The sequence below is a fragment of the Eriocheir sinensis genome, chromosome 25 (genome assembly GCF_024679095.1).
Source record: "Eriocheir sinensis breed Jianghai 21 chromosome 25, ASM2467909v1, whole genome shotgun sequence".
Lineage (NCBI taxonomy): Eukaryota > Metazoa > Arthropoda > Malacostraca > Decapoda > Varunidae > Eriocheir > Eriocheir sinensis.
In genome coordinates, this window is record NC_066533.1 from 12,092,297 (window position 1) to 12,116,143 (window position 23,847).

General features: G+C 44.9%; 2 protein-coding genes across 4 annotated transcripts; both read right to left on the bottom strand.

Annotated features, from left to right (window-relative positions):
- Positions 1-9,189: 9,189 nt before the first annotated feature.
- On the bottom strand, positions 9,190-18,426 carry LOC127003364 (uncharacterized). Of its 3 annotated transcripts, none has more exons than XM_050869899.1 (9): positions 18,320-18,426; positions 17,013-18,007; positions 16,833-16,912; positions 16,500-16,625; positions 15,930-16,085; positions 15,519-15,683; positions 15,255-15,421; positions 14,825-14,903; positions 9,190-10,682 (listed from the first exon to the last, which is right to left on the bottom strand). In XM_050869899.1, exons 2-9 carry the CDS (start codon positions 17,773-17,775, stop codon positions 10,074-10,076), a joined length of 2,145 nt encoding a protein of 714 aa, XP_050725856.1. In that variant the 5' UTR covers positions 17,776-18,007; positions 18,320-18,426; the 3' UTR covers positions 9,190-10,073. The 3 variants fall into 3 exon arrangements, with proteins under 3 accessions (XP_050725856.1, XP_050725858.1, XP_050725857.1); XM_050869901.1 differs by lacking the exon at positions 9,190-10,682 and adding an exon at positions 12,766-13,279; XM_050869900.1 differs by lacking the exon at positions 9,190-10,682 and adding an exon at positions 12,766-14,642.
- A 1,378-nt stretch (positions 18,427-19,804) lies between these two features.
- On the bottom strand, positions 19,805-23,572 carry LOC127003365 (charged multivesicular body protein 6-A-like). Its single transcript, XM_050869902.1, has 6 exons — positions 23,287-23,572; positions 22,197-22,306; positions 21,856-21,979; positions 21,578-21,694; positions 21,224-21,395; positions 19,805-20,953 (listed from the first exon to the last, which is right to left on the bottom strand). Exons 1-6 carry the CDS (start codon positions 23,347-23,349, stop codon positions 20,898-20,900), a joined length of 642 nt encoding a protein of 213 aa, XP_050725859.1. The 5' UTR covers positions 23,350-23,572; the 3' UTR covers positions 19,805-20,897.
- Positions 23,573-23,847: the final 275 nt, after the last annotated feature.

Below are 23,847 nucleotides of genomic sequence, written 5' to 3' on the forward strand. Positions count from 1 at the left end.
GTGCCAACATACCACACACCAAAGTCCTTATTCCTAGTTGTTCGCTTTGCTAATGTTGTATTTTGTATGCGATTTATTTTTCCTGGAGTTCCTTTTTTCTGTATTATCCTGTCTCCGGTGTTATTTTTCTTTATTTGTCGTGTGACAGTGTTGTGTAGAGTATCTACATCGCCTCTATCTGGTGCCGTATCTTTGTCCTTTGTCGATAAAAACACGTCGCAATAACTCTTTGTCCTTTCTTTGCTTCCAAAACGTTGATTCCTTTGTCGAAAAAACTAAACCATCTCAAAACCATGCATGCATATTTTCCTTTCTTTGTTTCCAAAATGCTGATTCCTTTGTCGATAAAAACACGTCGCAATAACTCGTTATCCTTCCTTTGTTTCCAAAACGTTGATTCCTTTGTCGATAAAACTAAACCAACTCAAAACCATATTTCCCTTTCTTTGTTTCCAAAACGTTGATTCCTTTGTTGATAAAAACACGTCGCAATAACTCGTTATCCTTTCTTTGTTCTCAAAAAGTCGATTCCTTTTTCGATTGAACTAAGACATCGCAACAACTCATTTTCCTTCCTTTAAAGGTCAGTATCCCACCCCGACATTTACGTCAGGGTCAGCATCCCACCCCAACATTCAAGCTGGGGTCAGCATCCCACCCCAATATTCAAGCTGGGGTCAGCATCCCACCCCGACAGTTAAGTCAGGGTCAGCATCCCACCCCAACATTCAAGCTGGGGTCAGCATCCCACCCCGACAATTAAGTCAGGGTCAGCATCCCACCCCGACAGTTGAGTCAGGGTCAGCATCCCACCCCGACAATTAAGTCAGGGTCAGCATCCCATTGAGAGCCCAAAATGTGGATGATGACTTTTTCCTTTTTAAGATGTTGTGTTTCTATCGTATTCTTTTTTCCTGGTGTTCTCTTTTGCTGCATTTTCCTTGTGCTGGTTTTCTCTTCATTTTCCTTTTTCTAGTGGTGTTTCTATATTGGCTTTTCTTGGTGCCGTATTCTGCTACAGTTGAGTCTCCTTCACCCCAGAGAAGGCTCACCCATACCAATATACCACACCGAAGGCCTTCATGCTGGATTTTTGTATGTGTTTTTGGTTTATTTTTTACTTTTTCTCATTTGTGCTTCTATCTTATCTATTTCCTGGAATTCCTCTCCTGTATTATCCTATTTCTGATGTTCTTGTTGTTCATTTTCCTTATTTTCGGTGTTATTCATATGTAATATCCCTGTCGTGGAGTTGTTCTGAAATCGCCTTTCCTTGGTGCAGTGTGCTGATACGACTGAATCTCCTTCACCCCAGAAAAGACCCGCCCATACCAACACACAACACCAAACGCACTCCCCTCCCCCCGTCCCCTGGACACTCGGGATCTACGGCACCGCCATGGACGCCCCGAGGGAGCCGGGACGCCCTGCCGGAACCCCTGAGCCCCGCGACGCTCGCCAGGGAGACCTTGGGCTCCCTGACTCTCCCCAGCACCGCCGAGGCGGGGGAGGGCGGGAACTCCAGACAACTGCAGAACAACTCCAGACGGGAATATTAAATTAATCGTAAACACCGTGACGGCGCAAAAGCTACGTTTGTAGAGTTTGGGATGGCAGGACGCCGGCCGAATGTTTTCGGCGCGGCATCCGTTTCCCTTTTTGTTTCTGATTCATCTCATTGTTTTTTGAGAGAGAGAGAGAGGAGACCATATTAATAGGTTTAAATGCTTTTGTAATGCTTTAATCAGTTGATATTGTTGTTATTACCAATATGTATATATTATCTATCTACTCCCCCACCCTTCACCCCCCCACTCACATTGTGTGCGTATATACTCTCTCTCTCTCTCTCTCTCTCTCTCTCTCTCTCTCTCTCTCTCTCTCTCTCTCTCTCTCTCTCTCTCTCTCTCTCTCTGATAACGTGTGACCTTGCTAGGCCTAATGGTAGTGAAGACATCTGGATCAGTGTATAATGTTGAAAATTACCCTCAGTTATAATTGGTTGCGTCTACCGACACCCTAAAGCCCCCAAGAAACCTTTGACTACATACACGAGACCTTGAGAAATATGTGCCTGAAAGCAAATGTTTTTATATGCTCGGTGACTTAAATGATGATTTACTATCTAACGGCAACAAAATAAGTACCATAATAAGTATAAATAAATTACACCAGATTATTGACAGACCTCTCCGTGTCACCCCTCAGTCAGCCACACTTCTAGACATCATTGTTACTAACAAACAGGACACAATAATACACAAAGACATGATACCTCATACTATAGCCGACCATGACCTTATAAGAGCTACGGTTAACATCACTAAACCTAAACGCAAGCCGGAAATGTGAACTTTTCGTCATCTCGGGGCTTGCAGCAAAGACATGTTCTGGGATACCTTAATAAGCGCTGCTCCCGCCCTAAATGAAATTCCCTTTACAGACAACGTGGCCATCCAGGTACACACCTTCACGTCTGTACTCTCAAACTGCTTGGAACAATGCACTCCTTTTGTCACCAAAATAAGCCTTTTGCCCTCTGGATTAACGACGAAATTCACTCAGCTATGTCAGCACGAAACACCCTTCAAGCGCGCCTAAAACAAAATCGAAATAATGCTGAATTACTAGAGCAATATAAACACCAACGAAATAGAGTAAAGTCACTACTGCGTAATGCTGAACAATCATATTACCGAGAAAAAATCTACGACAGTAGAGGCAATTCAGCGGCCACATGAAAAATAACAAAAGACATCACACCCAACAAAAAAAACTAATAAGAATAACTTCATAAACGAACGTGAAATGGCGGATAAATTAAATCAACTATTTGTTAACGTGAGGGAACGCACCTTCCTAACAACGCAGAACAATCTCAATATTACAAATCAAAACCGTATTATCCCCCAAGAAGATGTAAATCACAATCATCTTTTCAGGCCCAGCCCCGTAGACATGAACACAGTCATTATGAACTATCAAAACCTAAAGAACATTAACTCAGCCAGTTCAGATGGAATTACACTTCGGTACATCCAAGATTCACTGTCATTTACGATCACATACATTATTACAATCATCAACACATCGATTGTTAGAGGAAAATTCCCTACCATGTGGAAACACGCTACCGTCATACCTATCTATAAAAACGGAGACTGGGGGAACGTAAACAATTATCGGCCAATATCACTGTTACCCATTCTCTGAAAGATATTAGAGAAAATTGTAGCCCAACATATGACTACTTTCCTAGAGTCTAAGAAACTTCTCTCTAACACTCAACACGGCTTCAGACCTAAACTTTCAACAGAGACCGCCCCTACCATAGTTACAAATAAACTATACAGAAATATGAATGAGAAGAAATTATCGCTATTAACGTTGTGCGACCTATCAAAAGCCTTCGATAGCGTAAAACACGATATCTTAATAGATAAACTACTCAAGGTCAATATAGACTCTTCTTGGTTCCGTGACTATTTACTTGATAGAAGTAAAAAATTCAAAGTCAATAGTACCACGTCTACGACTTCACCAATAAAATACGGAATTCCTCAGGGATCAGTATTAGGGCCAATTCTTTTCACCATTTTTGTCAACGACCTTGCTGAAGGGATACATGGACGCGAGATAGTACAGTACACAGACCACACGCAGTTCATGAACACTGGTACAGTTAATGCGCTGCCTGACCTCATCATGGCGGCACAAGCGACCTTCTCACTGGCCAGGGAATACTTTAATAAAAACGGCCTATTGCTGAATACTAATAGAACCCAGTGTCTTTTTATTGGAACCAGGTTAGTCATTAAACAAATCCCCCAAAACGCCACTCACATCTTTGACAACACTCCCATCACTCCTAGCAAACATATCAAGAATCTTGGCGTTTATATGGACTCCCACTTGACGTTTAACATACATATAAACGAAACCCACAAGAAAGTCATTGGAACTCTACTATTTATAAACAGAATTAAAGATAACTTTGATAATGTAACACGTAAAATAGCTATCGAATCGCTCGCTCTAAGTATCATCCATTATTGCCTACCGGTGTGCGGCACTACAAATAACACGGTTAAAACCACAATACTGATGAAACTAACAAAGATACACAAAAGAAAAGAGAGAAAAAATGGTTTCATTAGTTGGTTTAAACTGCCAACCCTGAACCAAACCCATAAATTATAACGACGCAAAAAAAAAAAAGTATAAGTATAACAGTATAAAGAGAGAAAGAGAAAATAAAGAGAAATGAAAGCAATTGGACTCAAGTACTCCGAGGTTTTGAAAATGGAAAATGCTGAACGAAATGAATAAACAGGTTAAGAGGATTGGTCAGAAAGAGAGTGGCATGCATTATTATTATCATTATTATTATTGTTATCATTTTTATTATTACTATCATTACTATCATTAATCATGGCAGTAGAAAAACGATTTGAAGGTATTGGCTGTAATGAGTCTAGGCGTGATGGGTGGTGGGAGTGAGGGTGTGATGGTGTGGTGATGGTGTGGTGTGAGTGAGGGTGAGAGGTGATGGGGAGGGGTGTGAGGTGATGGGGAGGGGTGTGAGGTGAGGTGAGGAGGTGCGGTACGGGGAAGGGATGTGAAGTGAGAGGGAAGAAGACCATCACTCACACCTTTTAATTACTGTAAGTGTTCAAGTTGGTCGCTAAAGTTTATGGCATAAATCTTTGAGAGAATGACGACCACGGTGAGGCATGACGGGGCGACGAAGAGGAGGAGGAGGAGGAGGAGGAAGAAGGGAAGAAGGAGATCAGAAGACTCGAGCAAACTGATATAACAATGACCAAAGGAACATGCACTGTCTGTTGAGGATATTAGTTCCTGCGAAGTTATAAATCAATCGGCGCGGGGAAAGACTAATAACCGAGCCTTCAAGTACAAGTTTTCAAGGACGAGTGGGCAAGTTGCAACACACACTCGCCAGACACCTTCCTCCTCTTTTATTGTGTCTGGGATGGCCGCCTGGCAGCTCTTGGTAATCGGTTTTTCTTTTTAGAGTGCAATGAAGCGCGGCGTGTCTGCTCAGTGCCTGCAAGGACGTGGGCGAGCAGGTGAAAGACAAGCAAGTGGTAGGCGTTATCACGGGCCAGTCTGTCATCACGGAGTACCGGGTTCCTCAAGTGACGGGTGAAGCCTCGGTACATCTCGGCATAACCTCACGTCATCACGCAATGGTTATCCCTAAAAAAAATGTTGCGTTCGTTTAGAAAGTAATATAAAAGTAAGTTATTGTTTCAGGAAAGTATTAAGCATGGATAATGGCAAAACGACTACCTTATTAGCTCCATGCGTGGTGGTAAGCACGGGACCGGAGCAGGTGACGCAAGATATATATCACTGCGCTGGCTCAATCAAAATTCCAGATGTCAGCGTGCACACCAAGACATCCCAGACCCTCCGTGGGAGCCTGTCTTATCAAACGCTTTAGGGTCGCACAACCAATACTTCCAAAGGTCACAGGGGATATATTCAATTCTCATGAGTGTTTTTTTTACATTCATGATGCAGAAGTCTTGTCAAACTATCACTAAACTCAAAAAACTACCCATGGATATAATCAACACAACCTCTACGAAAGCCTTATCTAATGTGTGGGTGGGAGGGGGGAGTGTACGCCCCGGAATGTTTGAGAATAAGGACTTAAGGCGCCGTCAAGCCGAGGTGGGCAAGGGACCGCCACCGCTGACGCAGACACACCGCATCTCTGCATTACGCGGAGCCCGAACGTCTATTTGCACACCGCGGCGACGGACAATATCTCAGCGACGCTACGTTCGCGGGCACTGCTCCATCCCGGCCCGTGTCTACGCATCCCAACGAGGGCGGTATTTTGGCATGAATCTGACGCATGAGAAATTACCGACGCAAAGCAAGACGACGCATAAAATATCGCTGACTCCTCCAATAGTTTGCTGAAGCTAATAACTCTTTGCGACCCCCCCTCCTCCCTCCCCTCACCTCTCTCTCTCTCTCTCTCTCTCTCTCTCTCTCTCTCTCTCTCTCTCTCTCTCTCTCTCTCTCTCTCTCTCTCTCTCTCTCTCTCTCTCTCTCTCTCTCTCTCTCTCTCTCTCTCTCTCTCTCTTAACATGGCGCTATTAAAATGTATGACAACAGTTTAAACCCACCAATGAAATAATAATAATAATAATAATAATAATAATAATAATAATAATAGCGAAGTCAGCCATTAACACCCTACTGATAAGAGAGAATGTTCGAACTTATATAATCTTCCTCTTCCACCTCCTCCATCCCTTCCTTCGTCTTCCTCCACCTTCTCTAGCTACAACTACTACCATTACCATTAATATTTATCCCTCGTTCCACTCTTTTACTATTCTTTCTTTCCGTTAACTTTTTCCCCTGTATCTTTCTCCTCTTTCTCTGCGTTGTATTCTTCTTCAGTATCTTTTTCTTCCCTCCTTTATCCTTGTTTTCCCTCTTGACTCCTTATTTTCGTATCTCTTCTCTCTTTCCCTTAAGTTTTCCTCTGTATCTTTCCCTTCTTCCTCTTCGTGATACTGAAGAAGAAATGAAGGTGAAGAAAACGGGAATATTTAGAGGGTGACTACAATACTCATCCTTTCCTCATTTTCCTTTCCAAATTCTTGTTTTCCCCCTGACTCCTTTTCTTCCTCTCTCTTTCCTCTTTTTGTTAGTTTTCCTTTGTATTTTTCCTCTCTTCTTCTTCGTCCCTCTACTCATTTTCTTTGTTTTCCCTCCCTTATCCTTGTTTTCCCTCTGACTCCTTTTCTTCCTCTCTCTCCTTTGTGTTTTTCCTCTCTTCCTCTTCGTCCCTCTTCTCCTCTTCTTTATCTTCCCTTCCTTATCCTTGTTTCCTCTCTGACTCCTTATCTTCCTCTCTATCTTTCCCCTCCTCCTCCTCCTCCTCCAGCCTTTACGAGGGCAGGGCGGCTCACAGAACACATAAAACGATCCATTCATTCTTGGCACTCGTCTTCCTCCTCCGCCTGCTCCTGTTTGGACATGCATGACAGACAGCCCGTAAGGATCTCTCTCTCTCTCTCTCTCTCTCTCTGCTTGCTTATGATTGCTGTTGTTGTTCCCGTGGTTCTTGAATTGTCCAAGTTAGTAGTCTATTTTATTTCTCTATATTTCCATTTATCATTCGTAGTTTCGTGAAAAAAGGGTGTGTGAATATACTATTTTTGGCCTCTCACTTCTGAAAAAATGCTGAGTAAGACTGGCAGACGACAAGCCGTGTGTGTGTGTGTGTACGTGTATGTGTGTGTGTGTGTGTGGGAGAGGTGGTGTAAGAGAATTTCACACACACACACACACACACACCTGCCCTCTGTCCATCGTATGAGTAGGCCTACCGGGTGTCTGACGTCCACTGGCATGCGTATCGTCTCCTGATGTGTGTGTGGGTGTGCTGTGAGGTCGTAGTCGTACTCAAAGATCCGTAAATATATAACTCCAAGCTTAAAGCGAGGAGAGTACTATAATAGCTGGTGATCGCGAGTCTAGCACGTGATTAGAGCAAGGTGAAAGACTGAATGACGCAGACACACAATAAAGGGGAAGTGAGGCTGAAGCGGAAAGGATATCTGGCTCCTCGTGTTGGCTCCAAAACGAGTCACGTTAAGTCCTTTCAAATATCATCTTTCTCCTTTTTCTTTTCATCCTTTACCTTTGACAATATAGTGGCGGTAGTAATAATATAAGTTGAAGTAGTAGTGGTAGTAGTAGTAGTAGTAGTAGTAGTAGTAGTAGTAGTAGTAGTAGTAGTAGTAGCAGTAGTACTAGTAGTAACGTTAGTAGTAGGTGGTGGTGGTCTATTGCTCCAAGTCACGTCCACACGCCACACCAACACTCCGCTGACACCAGACGGCTCCACTAGGCCTACCACAAGCCACAGTCCAAGCCCCACAAAAGAAACAAGCGCTACAGCGAGCCTAAGTACACATATAGCCCGCGGAAGCAAGATGATCCGTGAAGACAAAACCTCCTCTCGCCTTCTCCTCCTCCTCCTCCTCCTCCTCGTCTTCGCTATGTACTCCTTCTTAACATCCTCATATCACGTGTATTTCACCGACACGACCCTAATTAGACATCTTAGCCAACTTGTACAAGGACGCAACAATTTCCTCTATGCCCTCGCTCGGCTTTTCCTTCCCCTCCCTCATCTCACCGTGCCTCTCCTCTCCTCTCTTGTTCGTCGTTTCTCTGCTCCCTCCCTGCCGCTCTACCTCGTCATTCCCATCCCTCTGCACCTCCCTGCCTCGTGTCACCCATCCCCTGCTACACAATGTCCTCCTGACTCCCCTCCCCTCCCCTGCATTGTCTACCTCTCCCTACCAGCGCCCCTGTTTCCATATAACATCTTCCTCCCTCCCTCCCTGACACCTTCCTGCCTCCCCATTCACCCGCCCACGTCCCTCCCTCGCCTTCTTCCCTCGTCTCGCAGCCTCGGACCATCGGGTGAGGCTCCTGTGATGCATTATCCGCCGTCCTTTGTACCGGGAAACTAGATATCTTCCTCTCTCCCTCTCTCCCTGCCTTCGCCCGGGGCTCACTCCTTTTCCCTTGTTACCTCTGTGTGTGGAGCGTCAACTTTCAGAGAAGTTCCGTGGAGTGGCTAATGAGCATCAAGTTAACACACACACACACACACACAAACACACGCGCGCACACACGCCAGATATCCCGTTCGTCACTCGGTATTTTACATGAATCCAGCGTTATGCAACAAACATTTTCACCGGTGGAGCTAATCTGGGTGTTGTTATAAAAAAAATTCCCAAGCCGAGAAGAGAATCTAATTGACACTGACGGCGAGGTTGGTTTGAAGGCGTAATGAGCCACACATAACACTAGTCCCATAAACCAGATTAGTCTGTGAAAAGTAAATTAATTATCCACTTACCTGATTCTTCTCCAGTCCACGTCAGTACAGTATTACCACTTCCTGAGCGAGGCTTTCTTTCAATCACTTGGGCCAGGAAGTATTTTGGTAACACTGCAACTGTCTACACACCGCGGCAAATGCTCTTCAGTCTTTCTTGGAGACTTAATTAAACCTTTACTGTGATGTTGAAACAGCTTACCACACTGAATGACCACAAGTTTTTTCTTCTCTAAAATCCAAACCAATATATATATTCCATGGGAAAATAAAAGAGTAGATTAACTTTAGTCCACTGGTTTATTAAGCCAACCACAATGAGTCTTTTTGTTCACTAATACTAGTATAACACGTTTTCATTTACACCACATATCCACTGAGACAAGGCAACCAGAACACACATTCCACTTATACAACACGCTCTGCCACTGAAACAAGGCAGGCGAACACAGATTCCGCTTCCACAGCTCGGTCTATATTTTAACACAAGTATCACAAAATGAGACACCTACGGACCCCCCTTCATCCCCGCGCCCCGCCCACTACTCCGTCCACCGCAAGACCTGTTCACCACAACAAAATTTCGTCCACTAATATGTGCCTCCACCCCGCCGAGTACCACTGCACCACTATATTTTTGTGGCATGAAGCACACAGATCAAGGATGGACTATGGTATTACTGTACAAGAGATCCGTGCGTAAACCTCACCTTTGTCTGCGGAGATCCAACAGGTAGTTCAAGGGTGAAGCTGGCTCCGGACGGGGCGGGAGCGGGCGGGCGGCTCGGCCGGTCAAGTGCGAGCCCTCCCGTCATCCTGTGTAGCCATTAATAGTTTGCCTTCTATGCATGCCTTGAAAAACTCATTTTTACCGGTCTTCCCGTTTCTAATATCTAATTTGGATAACTCACTGTTTACTCAAAACAAAATAAGGATGTGAGGGCGATGGGAGAAGGGAGGTCAGACAAGTCACGTATAGTGGTAAAGATGAGTCGGGGGAAAATGGACACACCTCGCTAATATAATTATATAAGCAAGAACTTGCTGTTAGGGGCATTACAAAACCTATATATACACCAAACAATAAGAATTCTCAACAAGTCAGTCTTTTCGGCAAATCAAACCTTCCCGACGAACCGTAGTCTCTCCTCGACTACTAGTGATGTCACTGAGTCTGACGCCTCTGAGTCTGTGCTGCCCTAGCATCGAGGTGCCGAATCAGACTTAGGAGGTTTTCCTTGGCTGACATGAAGCGTCGATAGGACTGAAGTCTTTGGGTCAGGCGTACGTTTATGCGGTACAATTCGTACATACATTGAGTGGCATGGGGAGAGGACTGGCGTGTGGGCGTGGGGGCGCCCCCGCCGGCTGGGTGCGGCGGCCGCCGCTGAGTGGCGCGGAGACTTGGCCGCCACCTCATCGGCCTCACGACAGCAGTGGGTGGTCTTGAGCACTCGGCCTCAGGACGTAGCCCCGGGAGTCGTGTGGCTTTGAGCCTTGGGCCACCACTCGGCCCAGGCTTAGGAGGCGAAAGCCGGGGTGGTGAACCTTCCTGGGGGTCAGCAGATGCCGGCAGCGGCATGTTCAAGTCATGTCCAGCATCCTCAGCACTGCCGCTAGCTGTAGGCATGGTCTCGCCCTCGCCAGCACCCTCAACACCGCCGCCAGCTGCAGGCATTATCCCGTCACCGCCAGCATCCTCAGCGACGCCACTGGCCACGGCCAGGCTCGGGATTTCCCCACTCATCGCAGCAGAGACCTCCCGCGCCCGGACCTGAGGTGAAGCAAACCACACACACAATCTTAATGCCCGATATATGATGACTCATGCCTGTCAAGTCTTACGTTTTTTGCGTAAGTCTTACGTAATTCCGCTTGCGATGTGAGGTTTTTTTAATGTTTGTTTTAAACAATTTGAAATATATCTTACGCACCATATTTAAATTTATGTGAGCGTGCTGAGTTACGGTTAAACTGTGTGTGTGTGTGTGTGTGTGTGTGTGTGTGTGTGTGTGAGGAGGGGGTACCTCGTGCACCCTGCTCGAGTCCGTCGGAACGGGCGCGTCACTCATACTAACTCCTCTCCTGCCCTCACCCACGTAGGTAAGAAACCCAAATTCCCCTTTTCAAGTGTTATATATATGATTCCCTTTCCTGTATTTATCTATGGATATATATATATATATATATATATATATATATATATATATATATATATATATATATATATATATATATATATATAATTCAAGAATTGACTCACTCGCTCTCCTCCCCTCACCCACGTAAACAGTACTATTTACAAGAACCTTTGTAAACAGTACTGTTTTTCATTATGTGGTGTTCATACTGCCATGTGTTTACATTGTTTTCATTCTGCATTTGTTTTGAAACAAATAAATATTGAATGACAAAAAATATGGTTTTCTTATGGTTTAATTGCCGTTTTATACACAAACTTATGGTCTCTAACGCAAAATCTTATGGCAAGACACCACAGCAGCTTGACAGGTATGGATAAGTGATCACATATTCTAGGCCTCTAGGGCAAAATGTTGGTCATCGTGTATTACCTTCACAGCACACCAGGCCATCGTGTGAGCACCACGGGCCGGGGTTCCGTGGGAAGCTTCCCTACCGTGCAAGCCGCAGCAGGAGACTGGCGCTCGCCGCTCGGGAACTTTGTGAGCTTGTGACTAAGCCGCCACAGTCAGACACGTTCCCTTCACGTCTAGCCGAGGATCAGAACTCGTTCGCTTCTCGCCAAGACTAAGCGGGACGCGTCTCGTACAAGTTTGCGGTAAGTTGCAAACATTCTATATTGCAGTGTTGCCATTCCAGCGATTTTCCCGTTAATCTGGATATTTTGGGTTATGATCTAGCGAGGAAAATTGCCACTAGAGGTCATAATAATATAATAATATACCAACATATACTGGCAAAACTACAGAAATAATAGACCGACACTGGCAATACTGTCCCTTTCCCTCCCTGGCCTATTCGTGTCTTGACCTGTATGAGACACGTCCCGTATTCACCCTTGCGTATTCGCCTTCAGCTTCCAGTACACTACAATTCAGTTTGCCACCCTCCGCGGTTACGTGCTTACGTTCATAAATTTGAATTGCTCATTCGTCATGTATTGAAACTATTCAGTATGTCCTTAAGCCACAGAATAAGTATACACTCAAAAGTGTAGAATAGTGGCTCGATCAATGATCCAGACATGAAAGATTGGCTTAATGAAAAGAGCAAGGGAGTGGTGAGCGCGCAGCACGTCGCCATTGCATCACTCTTGCTGCTTTTGTAATAGATATGTAATGTAAATTTTGTTGTAGAATTATAGTTTCAATGAAAAATGTACTACATTCTAGTTAAAATGCCTATTTAGAGATTTTTGAAGGGTAGAATTATTGTAGTAATAAGATTAGCGATTTGGTGACCTAATCTATCGATTTAGGGTGCAACTAGCGGGACTGAAAATTCTATGGCAACACTGTAATCTATAGTGTAGATTTATCAACGGGTTGTGTGGACAGGATGGAGGAGGAGAGAGGCCTATAAGAAAGTGTTTTCACGCACCAAGCATGCAATACTCAAAAGTTTACCTGCACCATGCAACTGAACAGCCTCATACATTTTTGCCTCATTTCGATAGAGGACTTGTTCGTGTGTGTACAGCAGAACACAACTCCCGCAACGGCCTACCACAGCCGTTCTGCTGTTCGCGCTCCGCCTTCACCGAGCGTCGGGGGTTCCATCAAGCACTCTCCCATGATCCCAACACCCCTTCCCTCCTGCCTCTGCCTCCTACTTCTTGCTTCCTGCCTCCTATCAGGTCTTGTCACACCACGCAACAATTGAGATTTGTTTATTAACGAGTTACATTTATACCTCCAGTGGTTAAATAAGAGCTAAATTTCTAAAGATGCCTTTCCACCCCACAAAATGGTTACTGTAATTAAGCCAAACTCAACTTTATATATACTTCAAAAAGGTTATAAATCAAAAAGGTTATAAATTCATGTAAAAGTATGACTAGAAAGACTAGTGGAATTACATGAAATATTCTGAAGCAAAATAACGTCTAATAAATCACCAATTTATGTGGAGTTGGCTTACAGTGACAGCACCACTGATGCACTATGACTGTGAACACTTCCAGTAAACCACCAAGAAAATTTGATGAGATGGAATGCGTAATGTAATGAACCTCATAAAAACTACGAAGTGAATGATGACAACAGATCAACATTCATTAACTACGCCAGGCAGCTCCAGGAGGCAACCCGCCGTCCGTGGCCTCGGCAACACACCGCACCGCACCGCACCGCACCAATGTCTCGACGAGCCGCCGCGGCAGGGGCGTGTCTGGGGCCGCGCAGGAACAAGGGGGAGAAAATCAATGAGAAGAGACAACTAAAACTCACCCGAATCTTCAAACTAATGAGGAACTTTCAAACCATCAAACGTTCTTAGTCACCTAAACACAAAGAGCCAATTAACGTTCCTGCACGGGGCGGGGCGCCGCCCGCCACCCGGGGAGTGACACACGCCTGCCCTCTGATCGGATTTCGAGAAACAAGTCAAGTAAAAGCGAGAGCGCAATAATAAACCAAAATATCATATAACAAATAACATTGTTATAATCCAACGAACGTATACGAGGCAGCAATTTTTGCAGTAGTTTATATCACCACTTCAATCCAAACTATTTTATCTATTATTATTTATCTATTATTATTATTATTTATCTAGTAGTAGTAGTAGTAGTAGTAGTAGCATTATCATCATTAAAACTACTCTATTAAGTACAGAGGGAATGACTGACGATTACTGCAAGTACTTCCCTCCCTTGGCCCTGCATGGCGTCGGTGTTCCCAGCGTCACGAGGACAAGGCTCGCCTCCATGGCAGGACCAAAACACCAGGTAGCTGGAAACGAGATATACTTTGACAACATTGGAGACTCCAATGTCTTCAAATTATATTCCTCAAAACTCCAACCACTACATTGATCATTTGCTTGGCGGCGAGTGGCTGCTGCTTGCTGGAGTGTATTTATCTTGTCCACGTCAACGTCCACCACCAGCACTGATGATCATGATGATCCCCGCCACGCCATACAAGGGCTAACCCACCAGCCTGATTACCCGATGCACCGGAAACCATAACAATTGTGCAGATGAATGCTTTTGCTCATCGTGGCATCGCTGCCCCCAATACGTCTCAAGACTTGTGCCTCACCGTCGCCTTGGTTCAGGGCTCCCTGCAAAAGGTTTAACAAGGATACTATAGGACTGTCTCATTAGCAAGCAAGAAAGCGTGCCTTGTGCAGCCCACTCGGTATCCTGTGCAAGACAAACCTACTCATCTTCCTTGTGGCTCCTGGGTCGTCGCCAGGCCACACGCCACCTTCACCCCTCCTCCAGGCCCAGCAGCACCAACCCTTCCCGCTACTCGCGGCCCACCAACACTTGTTCTCCGGTGACTGCGGCATCCAGGTGACGCAGGCCGTCGCCGCCTGGGAGAGGTACGGCGTGTTGCTGGTACAGGGCTGCAGGGCCTTCGGCGGGAGTGTGCTGACTGCTCCTTATCACCGTGTTCTCTCCGCGCAGGTAGATGAGGGTGGCCCGCACCTTGTCCACCACAGTCAACAGGTAGACTGGCTGGAGGCGCGGGTGGCGTGCCAGGGCGTGGTGCCGGGACTGGCTGGCGTACTTATTCTCGGCGCCCTGGTGAGTGCCGCGCCAAAACGTATCACATGAATGAATAAATTGTGTGTCTTGCATACTTGGCAAGAGAGACTTCTTTCCATTTCATTACATAATAATGGCAAGAAACAAAAGATTCTAACTCCTCGTACACAGTGACGCTGCATGAACTAACCTACAGTGAGGCAGTGCGCGGAACTCACCTGGAACGGCAGGTGGAAGCGATTGGAAAGGGCCTCCAGCAGCCGTAGACTGGTGGCCACGATCGCCTCCTCCGCAAGGCTGCCTCGTCCAGCGAGAAAAAAAAACATTGTTAAAGTGCTCAACCGTCCCACTTCTTATAGCAAGGTGTTGTAAAGCTGAATGTTCTTTACATTCAACGATGTAGTGCTCCACTGAGAAACCAGTGTCCAAAGAAAGCAATATATATATATATATATATATATATATATATATATATATATATATATATATATATATATATATATATATATATATATATATATACACAGTTATATATATATATATATATATTATTAGCTATCCCTGCGTGGTTATATCAGTGGACACGGCGCAGCAGCCAAACACATACGCTTTATCTAAAAGAGTCGTTCGACCAAGACGTTGACTCACCTGAAGTACTTAGGCATGAGCAGAGGAACAGCTGACGCGGCCAAGGCGCCGTGAATGATCATGAGGGCCCCGTGCAGAGCTGCGGCGGCCAGGAGGGACGGGCGAGTCTCCAGGGGCCAGGACTCCACCAGCACCACCTCCATCAGGAAGTCACAGCAATCCGTAATCTGCAGGAGATGGAGGGAACATGAATTAGTTAGTAGCTTCATGAAATGGTGTGGTTCGCGACAGCCGGAAGAGGCCAGAATCGGTCCGGCTCCTCACCGTTTGGTCATGTGTGTTGCAGGTCAGATGGAGGAAGTAGCCGAGGAAGACCGTCGGTTCAGCGTAGGTTAGCCGGAAGCGGAGCACCTGCAGCACGCGCCGCTCCATGGCCAGCAGCTCGCCGTGGCTGTACGAGTTGAGGGTGAGGTGCAGCAGCTCGGAGGTCTGTCAGGAAGTGAGGTGGGAGGTCATGGTCAGTTATTTGTTTGATTCAATTGACACACATATCGATCACAAAGGAGTTTTGTAACAGTCTATAGCGTTATGCTTCCCATGCTTCACCTGAACTTCTTGTGTAATAACTGGTCTCCTGCATGTGGTAGTGAATAACCCCCCACCTCTCCTCTGCGAGAACGAGTCACCACAGGGTCTCACCAATGTCAATATAACTATATAGACATTGGGTCTCACCTCCACGGGCTGCTGCTCCTCGAGTTTGGAAGCAATGAGGAGGCAGGTGACAGCCAGGAGCTGCACGCACGGCACCGGGATAGAGCACGCCTCCAGCACTCGGTCCATCAGGACCACGGACTGGTAGAGCGTCTCGCACGACACGCCCAGGTAACTCTGTCCCGAGAGAGGTGACAGTCATTGCCCCGCAGCAGAGCGGTGTGTCCTGCCCCCACAAAACATTCTCTCCATAAGGCATTACCAAGTGTTGTAAAGTCACATCATTGGCAAACTCAACAAGCGAAAATAAAGCATGTTTGCGGAATACTCGATAAATAGCCTATATACATCATCTTGGAACCTTTGTTAGCTGGAGCCCAAAACATTTATTTCTAAAAAAATATTGTAGTATAGATATTGATAGTTTATATCTGAGGAAAATATAACTAGTCTATGTCAGTACAAGAAGGGATACACCAAGGCTCCAAAACATAATAATCAAAACTTAATCACCTAGGCCTCCCGAGAGACCAAGGCCGGGACGCCGGGACAGCTGACTATATTTAAGCATAACCCGGGGAAGTGAATCACCTGTACTTGGATGAGCCAGTCCACCAGGATGGCGCGCGTCCGCTGGCTCACCGACGGGTGGGCCGTCAGGTAGTTGTAGCGCCGCTGGTGCCGCCGCTCCACCTCCAGCAGGTACGTCATCACGTCCTGCCACGCATACTCGCCATGAAACACTGAACCAAATGATCATAAAAGACTTGCTATTCATGCACTTCAACAATTGTAGTTGTTGCACACAAGAAACCCGGTCGAGAGAATATCGCGCGTGATTGGTTGAAGTTATTACTACGATTGGGTCTCATGAACACAGTGACAAGCAGCAAGTGAACGTGTAAGTGCAAGACATCAACGAACTTCCTCGTAGTCGGCGGCGAGGATGGCGTAGTGGTGCTGCCGGGTCTTGAGGTTCAGAGTTTTGCAGAGTTGACGGTCGCCTGTTGAGTCGTAAGGCCATTTTTAGTAGAAAAACAAGCAGGTGTGTTATGGAATACAAGACATGCGGCAATGTGGCCAGGAGAAGACTGACAGACAAACCTGGTATCTGCAGCAGGTGCCGCTGAATGAGGCTCTTCCGCCGCCTCTGGTATGGGTGGGGAGTCTTGACGCCGCCCACCCGCTTGGTCACCCGCCGGGGCCGCGTCAGCACCACCCACCGGGCCGGCACGACACACTCCTGCACCCCGCACTGGCCCACGCCAGGCAGGGCTTGTGGCACTCGGACTGTTTCCTCTGCTAAGATTTCCTGGCTTTGTCTCGGCCTGGGGCGAGGGCGACACCGTCGTTTGGCGTAAGTGTAGCAGTGCTTGCCATCTCCTTTATGGTGTTCTCGTTCAGGCAGTTTAATAGCAGGCATCGAGGCAGATGCAGACGAAGGGACGAGGATCACAGTTTGTTCCGAAGCTGGGGGTCGTGAAGGGCACGGGGCTGGGCCTGGTGGTCCGGATGATAATGAGCCTGGTCCTGTCCCTGACGCCGATAGTGAGCCTGTGCCTAGCCCCGTCGGCTCGGCTGGGGCCACAAATTTAGTAGTTGCAGAAGATTCATCAGCTTGGGATTGTTCACAGAGCACTCTTGGCTTGCTTACAAACGTCACTCTGACGCACTGTGTCGAGAACATAGGATATGAAGGAGCCACCGAAGCAAATCCGTACGACGCTGAGAAGCTGTACCTGTTTTCACTGGAGGCATAAGGGAAGCACGGCGGGGGAGGCACTGGTACAGGGGGGGCGCTGGGGTAGTGAAACACGCAGTGAGTTGGGGCCTCCGATGTGCCCTGCCACACCCAGCCAGAGGCCATGGCGAAGTGATACCTGCAGTCTGACTCACGAAGGACCTCGGAAGTTCACACTGGGCGCGTCACCGTCAGCAACCCTCTGTTTGGTGGACAGGCTCGGAGACGTTGACGATTCCTCACCCAGCTCAAGCGTCCGGCACGGAGGGGTCGCGGCCAGAATCGAGCAGGCATGGAGGGCAGCTCATGAGGCGGGGTCACAACCGGGGGTGTGGACATGGGGCACGGTTCGGGTGTGCTGCCCAGCAGGGCGTTGGATAACGTGTAATTATCAACTCTACGACAGTATATTAAAACAAGAAACCTCTGCCTATGGTAAATTTTTAGTCTTTCACCAGTCTCTATTCCGGACGATACATATTTTTCTGGTAGTTTTCGGCCTGTTTTGAATTAATCTGCATGTAAAAATACTCTGCTTATTTTACCCTAAAGAACCTAACCCTACCAAAACAACAACAAAGTTCCATTAGAATAGTGTCCTTAAACTCATTAAAATACTTGCCATCCATACCATCAGACCCTATAAGTGAAACACGCTCACAGTACACACCTTTCGTTCCCTGCCGAAGCTCCCCGTCCTGTGCTGCGACCCACCTGCCACTGACAGGAGGGCATCAGCCTGGGCCCCGAGCTGCTGCTGTTTGACCCGAAGCACTGCTGGTTGGGGAGCTCACACGCGGTTCACTCACATGGAACTTGGACTTCTTTTACGAGGGATGCTCCACCTCAGCACGCGTTATGTTCGAAACAAACACTACTATCAAAATTATGTGCACACTACTCTGTAGGCTATCCAACCCTACGCTTCCATGATCTTCTGTAGCAATGATTGAGAACCCCGCAACCCGGCCCCCACCCCCACTCAATCCTCACCCAAGAAGCTTCTGGCCCGGGCAGCGTGAAGCAACCACCTTGAGTAGCACGGAAAGGGCCGGAAGCACACCATTGTATCAGCACTCGTAAGCACAAAAATCAGTCAACGTTTCATATTGTTTGGGGGCTGGAACGGCAAGCCTGCACCTCCCTTTTCCCTGCTGTGTTTCTTTGCAACAATTAAAATCATTAAATCAGGATCGAGCTAAGCCTTCAAAGGTCCACAATATCGCGTTGCATCAAAATAGTTATTGTTACCTTTATCAACCTGGGACTATAGGCCTATAGGCGTGAGGGCAGGGAGGGAAGGCAGCGGGGTGGGTACGCGAGCACCAGACAGAGAGGGGGGAAGGAAGCTGGAAGAGACCTTTGTTCCTCATTGGCCTGGCCGATTAGTAGCATTATAGATTCGTTAGGTGATAATAACTGCCTTTTCACCTTGAGCTGGCGCATGAACAAACCTGAATATACCTGCCCTTGAGGGTTGATTAACTGCGTCATCACGAGGGCGGCTAATTAACACGCCCCGAAAAACACAATACAAACGCACACAAATGATCGCAAATTACCTTCTCGAATGATTTTAATGAAGAACAACGATAAAAGGTGGAAGAAAGTGAGAAATAATCATAGAAGAGTGGAAAAGTGAAGGTGTAGAACAGAATGATCCAGAAGTTTAACCTATCAGTGCGTTTTACAAGCAACAGAGATCATAAGCGAAAGCAAATTAAACAAAAATATAGATGACAAGAAAGACACCGCGGCCACTCATCTCTGACCTGCATCTTCTGTGACTTTTTCTTCCCATCACTGGGTCTTATTTTCCAACTTTCAACCAAAAACGTCTTCATGGGATTGATAATACTGATAAGGCGTCTGTTTACAGGTCTCCATTATGTGTGTGTGTGTGTGTGTGTGTGTGTGTGTGTGTGTGATTTCAGCAGGAATTATCACAGACTAGTATGGTGGTTTGTCAATGGCAGTTCACTATAATTTTCTGCCACTGTTAAACTGAAACTGACGTCATTGATAAGTGTTGACATTTCATAGATACTTAATTGATTTTTGTATCATCTCTCACTTCTTCTGTTTAATTGTTGCTCCTTCGCACTACTCCTCTCCAGTAAAACAAATAGGGAATGGAAAAATAAAGCAAAGGAAAAAATTTTAAGAGCATTTTATTTTGCCCCTCAAAAAAACTGCAAACAAACTTAACATACTTTTACCATGTACGTCAAGGCAATGGCTGAAATCATATCTTCCTTAACTAAAATTGCATCAGTCGCCGGCCATGAGCTGACACAAAATCTTGCTGACGGAACTGTATGCTGATGTGACTGATGAAGATCCTAAACGTTGACTGAAGGCTACTCTACAATGTTGAAGACGAGACATCCATGCACCACTTAGATCATCATTCACATGTTTCCCAACACAACGGCTTAAAGAGGACTAGACAGACAGCTGTGTAGAAGCATATTCCAACACATAATGCTTAGATCAAATCCCTTAACACTCTACAATCATTGAAAATACTCTCACTTGTATAAAAATAGTTCAAAACCTTTCAGGTGATTCTTATTTTTTAATGGCTACCAAAAAATGTTTCTTATTGAGTTTTCATATATGTATAAATCATATTCTAGCACTGAGATCTCTATAGCACACTGTAGCAACTCTACCCATTCATAATTGCTCAATATGGCAAATTAAGTAAAATCAGTTTTAAATACACATAGACACTATAATGGCATATCCTGCCAGACTTGGCTGGAATGAAGACTGCACGAATAAGCCCACAGTCACGAGGCACCTCAATGAGCTCCTGCCTCACCCTCAAGTGGAGTTCACATTGCTGAATAACACTGACGTACAAATATAAATTAGTTTAGTGAGGCCGGTAATTATACACCAGTAATTTATTATTCACATTCATCAACAACAACATTGCTGCATTTTAAGAAACTATAATTGAAATGCAATCTCTGTATTAAAGAACCATTAAGTAGACTCTTTACATATTATGCATATCAACAAATTGCAATTATTGTTATACAAAAGTTTTTTAGTCCCAATCACAAACAGAATTTTTAGATAATATAGAAACATCACTTAATTACACCACATTACTGACTTCAAAACACTTATAATGCCTTCAACACCAACTCCAGCTCTGTCACAATGCAGGTATAACCTCAAGCTACACCAGAATGGACCTTCTTAAGGATGTCAACTGCCAGTCTCTGGATCAACCATTAGGATGCAGCCAAGGCAACCTTCTCTCTCTTGCTTTCCTTTTCCTTTTGTGGTTCTGAAATAACAAAACTTTACACAGTATTATAGAATTCAACATGGAGTCCAATAAGATACAAATTATTTGAAATTACCAAAATTAATTCTTCAAACACTAAAATAGTCCAATTGGAAGCAATATATTCCCCAATTCATTTTACAATAGAGAAAAATAATTACAGTCTTATGTCTGCAAGAACATGTCAACACATCATAGGCTTTGAACAATGCCTGTTCAAGAAAATTTATATTTTCTTTCATGATAGCAAGTCATGCAGAGAAACAGTACCTGGAAGAGTTTCAGGCACATCAGGAAGCTCCACTTCAGGATTCTCAGCAGCCGTGGGAGCATCCGGCAGCTGCTTCTGGACGGCTGCAGCAATGAGGGCATCCAGCTCCTCCTCCACCGCTGTCTCATCCTCCTCCGTCAGGATTCCTCCACTCAGCAGAGCACTGATCTCCTGTGGAGGAAAGTGAGTTGGCAAACAATGTAACTGACAGTTATTAGCTGCATGACATATTGAATCAGCTGTGACTTATTAAAACATGCAACAGTACTTAGGAGTACAGAAAGCACATGCAGTTTATGACTCTTAGCATATGAGCTTCCTATCCTACAAATTGTTGCTCCTACAATATTTACCTCTTGTTTTTCAGCTGCTTCTTTTGTTTCGTCAAGGATGCGTTCAATGTCTTCAATATCAAGCATTGCATTAATTTGCTTCAATGACTCATTACCGACCTTGAGGCTGTCAGTCACCTGTGAGGGGGAAGGAAAATACAGGGATCACACACAAAAATGACAAATAAGTGAATAACACTTCATATCTAATACTGTCATTATTTTCAATATCATCATCAATATTCCTCAAAGATTATAACACTGTTCATCCATCAGAATGATAACTATTCAGTTCTTACCTTCATCTGAATTTGAGCAAACTCAATATCTTCAATCATCCTTTCAATATTTTCCAGCGTTCCATCAGTCTTTTTAAGTTGTTCTTCAATAAATCTTTTTTTTCGTAGTAAAAGTTTTGCTCGCCTATAAATAAAAAAGGGCAAGAAGTTTAGTGAGAATTGTGGCTGCAACATTATAATTAAGTTACAAATGACTGTGTGGAGAATCAGGTATGATGAACAAACATTACTGATAAAATTTGACATTTATTGAATTAATTTCCCTATATTAAGCCACATTTGTGTTGTGAATACAACTGCATTCTAATTCATGAGAAAATAAATAGCATAGCCCAACTCACTCTTTCTTTCCATCTCGCAGCAGCTGCTTTGCCAACTGTCGATCCTTCTCAAGTTTCCCTTCTGATCTCTTTTGGTACTGGCGAATCTTGTCACGAGTTGTCTTGAGTTGCTGTCAAGATACATGAATGTGATCACCTTTAAGCTTCTTAGACTATTACAGTATACACTAGACACTCACCATCACATTCTGTCAACAGCTCTGAATTTCTTATCAGTACAACCCTGCCTAACCGTCACCCGGCTAGCTCTGAGGTGTGTTATGTGGGGATATGAAGGCAAAGGTAAAGTATGACTGTGTACAGACATCTGGTGATGAAACTTAACTTATTCTGACCACTCTTGGCATACTTTTCATTAATCTGAAATTGTTTGTAGGTGAAAATCCATGTATTTTTATTTACCTTCAACAGTTAGTGATAAAAGTTATTATTCAGTGGAAATATTTTACTGTTTAGTAGTGATAGGTTACTATTAGTAGCAACATACTGCTGTTTTGCTAAGGGTTGGTCCCTGTGTCCCAGAGTAAAGTGTTATTTCCTGCTACAGACTCAAGGGCCAATGTGACAGAGATGAGCACTGAGAACAGGCGGAGCTTCAAGGATTAATCCTCTTCTAAACCTCTTAATCCTCTTCCATTTCCTCTCAATCCTCTTCTAAACCTCTTAAGAGGAAATGGAAGAGGATTAAGAGGTTTGGAAGAGGATTAAGTGGTTAAGAAGAGGATTAAGAGGTTTAGAAGAGGATTAATCCTCTTCCATTTCCTCTTAACCCTTTCTATACTGTGAGGGTGACATCTGCATCACGTATGGAAAGGGTTAAGAAACACAATCCTCGCTGCTAATGGGTTAAACAGGAAAAAACACCCATGAAAACCTGGTTAATCTTCCCTGAGGCCTCGGAGAGAGTTGAAATAAAAGCCTAAGAGTATGTTTAATAATAAAGACCAAAGACCTTTTTTTTTACAGCTCAAGGACAACAAAGAAAAAAAAAAAAAAAGCCCGTTAATTACTGTTCCTATAAAAGATAAAAGTAAAGAATGGCCAAAAGAGAGGTCATAGTGGAAGCTATTAGAAAGGTCACTATACCCACCAGCACGGCCTTGTCCTGCTCGGTGACCTTGCTCTGCTGCTTCTTGGAGAAAATATGACCCATGATGGAGAATGGACACCCTTCTTCTTCTTTTCCTTCCCTTCTTCTTCTCCTTCTTTTGACCTGTATCGCTTTGTATGACTTAGTGTGTCCTCCTCTTGGTCCTCCTCTAATTACTATTCCCACTCTCTGCTTTATAATGGCGTAATACTTTATCTTTTTCCTCTTGTCAGATCAGCTGGGCGAGGTAAATAAACCCAGCTGATGAATGATGATCCTTGTCTTGTCTGCCTTTCTAACGGGCCTTTCTCTATGCACTCATGGTTTTCTGTTTTTCTCCTTTATTTTTTAGTGGAGTGCTTTTTTTAAGGTCTGTGAGGTGTCGCGCGTGTGTGTGTGTGTGTGTGTGTGTGTTCTAAGGAAAGGAAAGAAGGAAAACAGAAAGAGAGAAAGAAAGGAAGACAAAAAAATAAAAAGGAAGAAGTAAAGGTGATAAAACAAAGAAAGAAGGGTTGTATGAGGTGTGTGTGTGTGTGTGTCCGTATGTGTGTTGGACTCGCA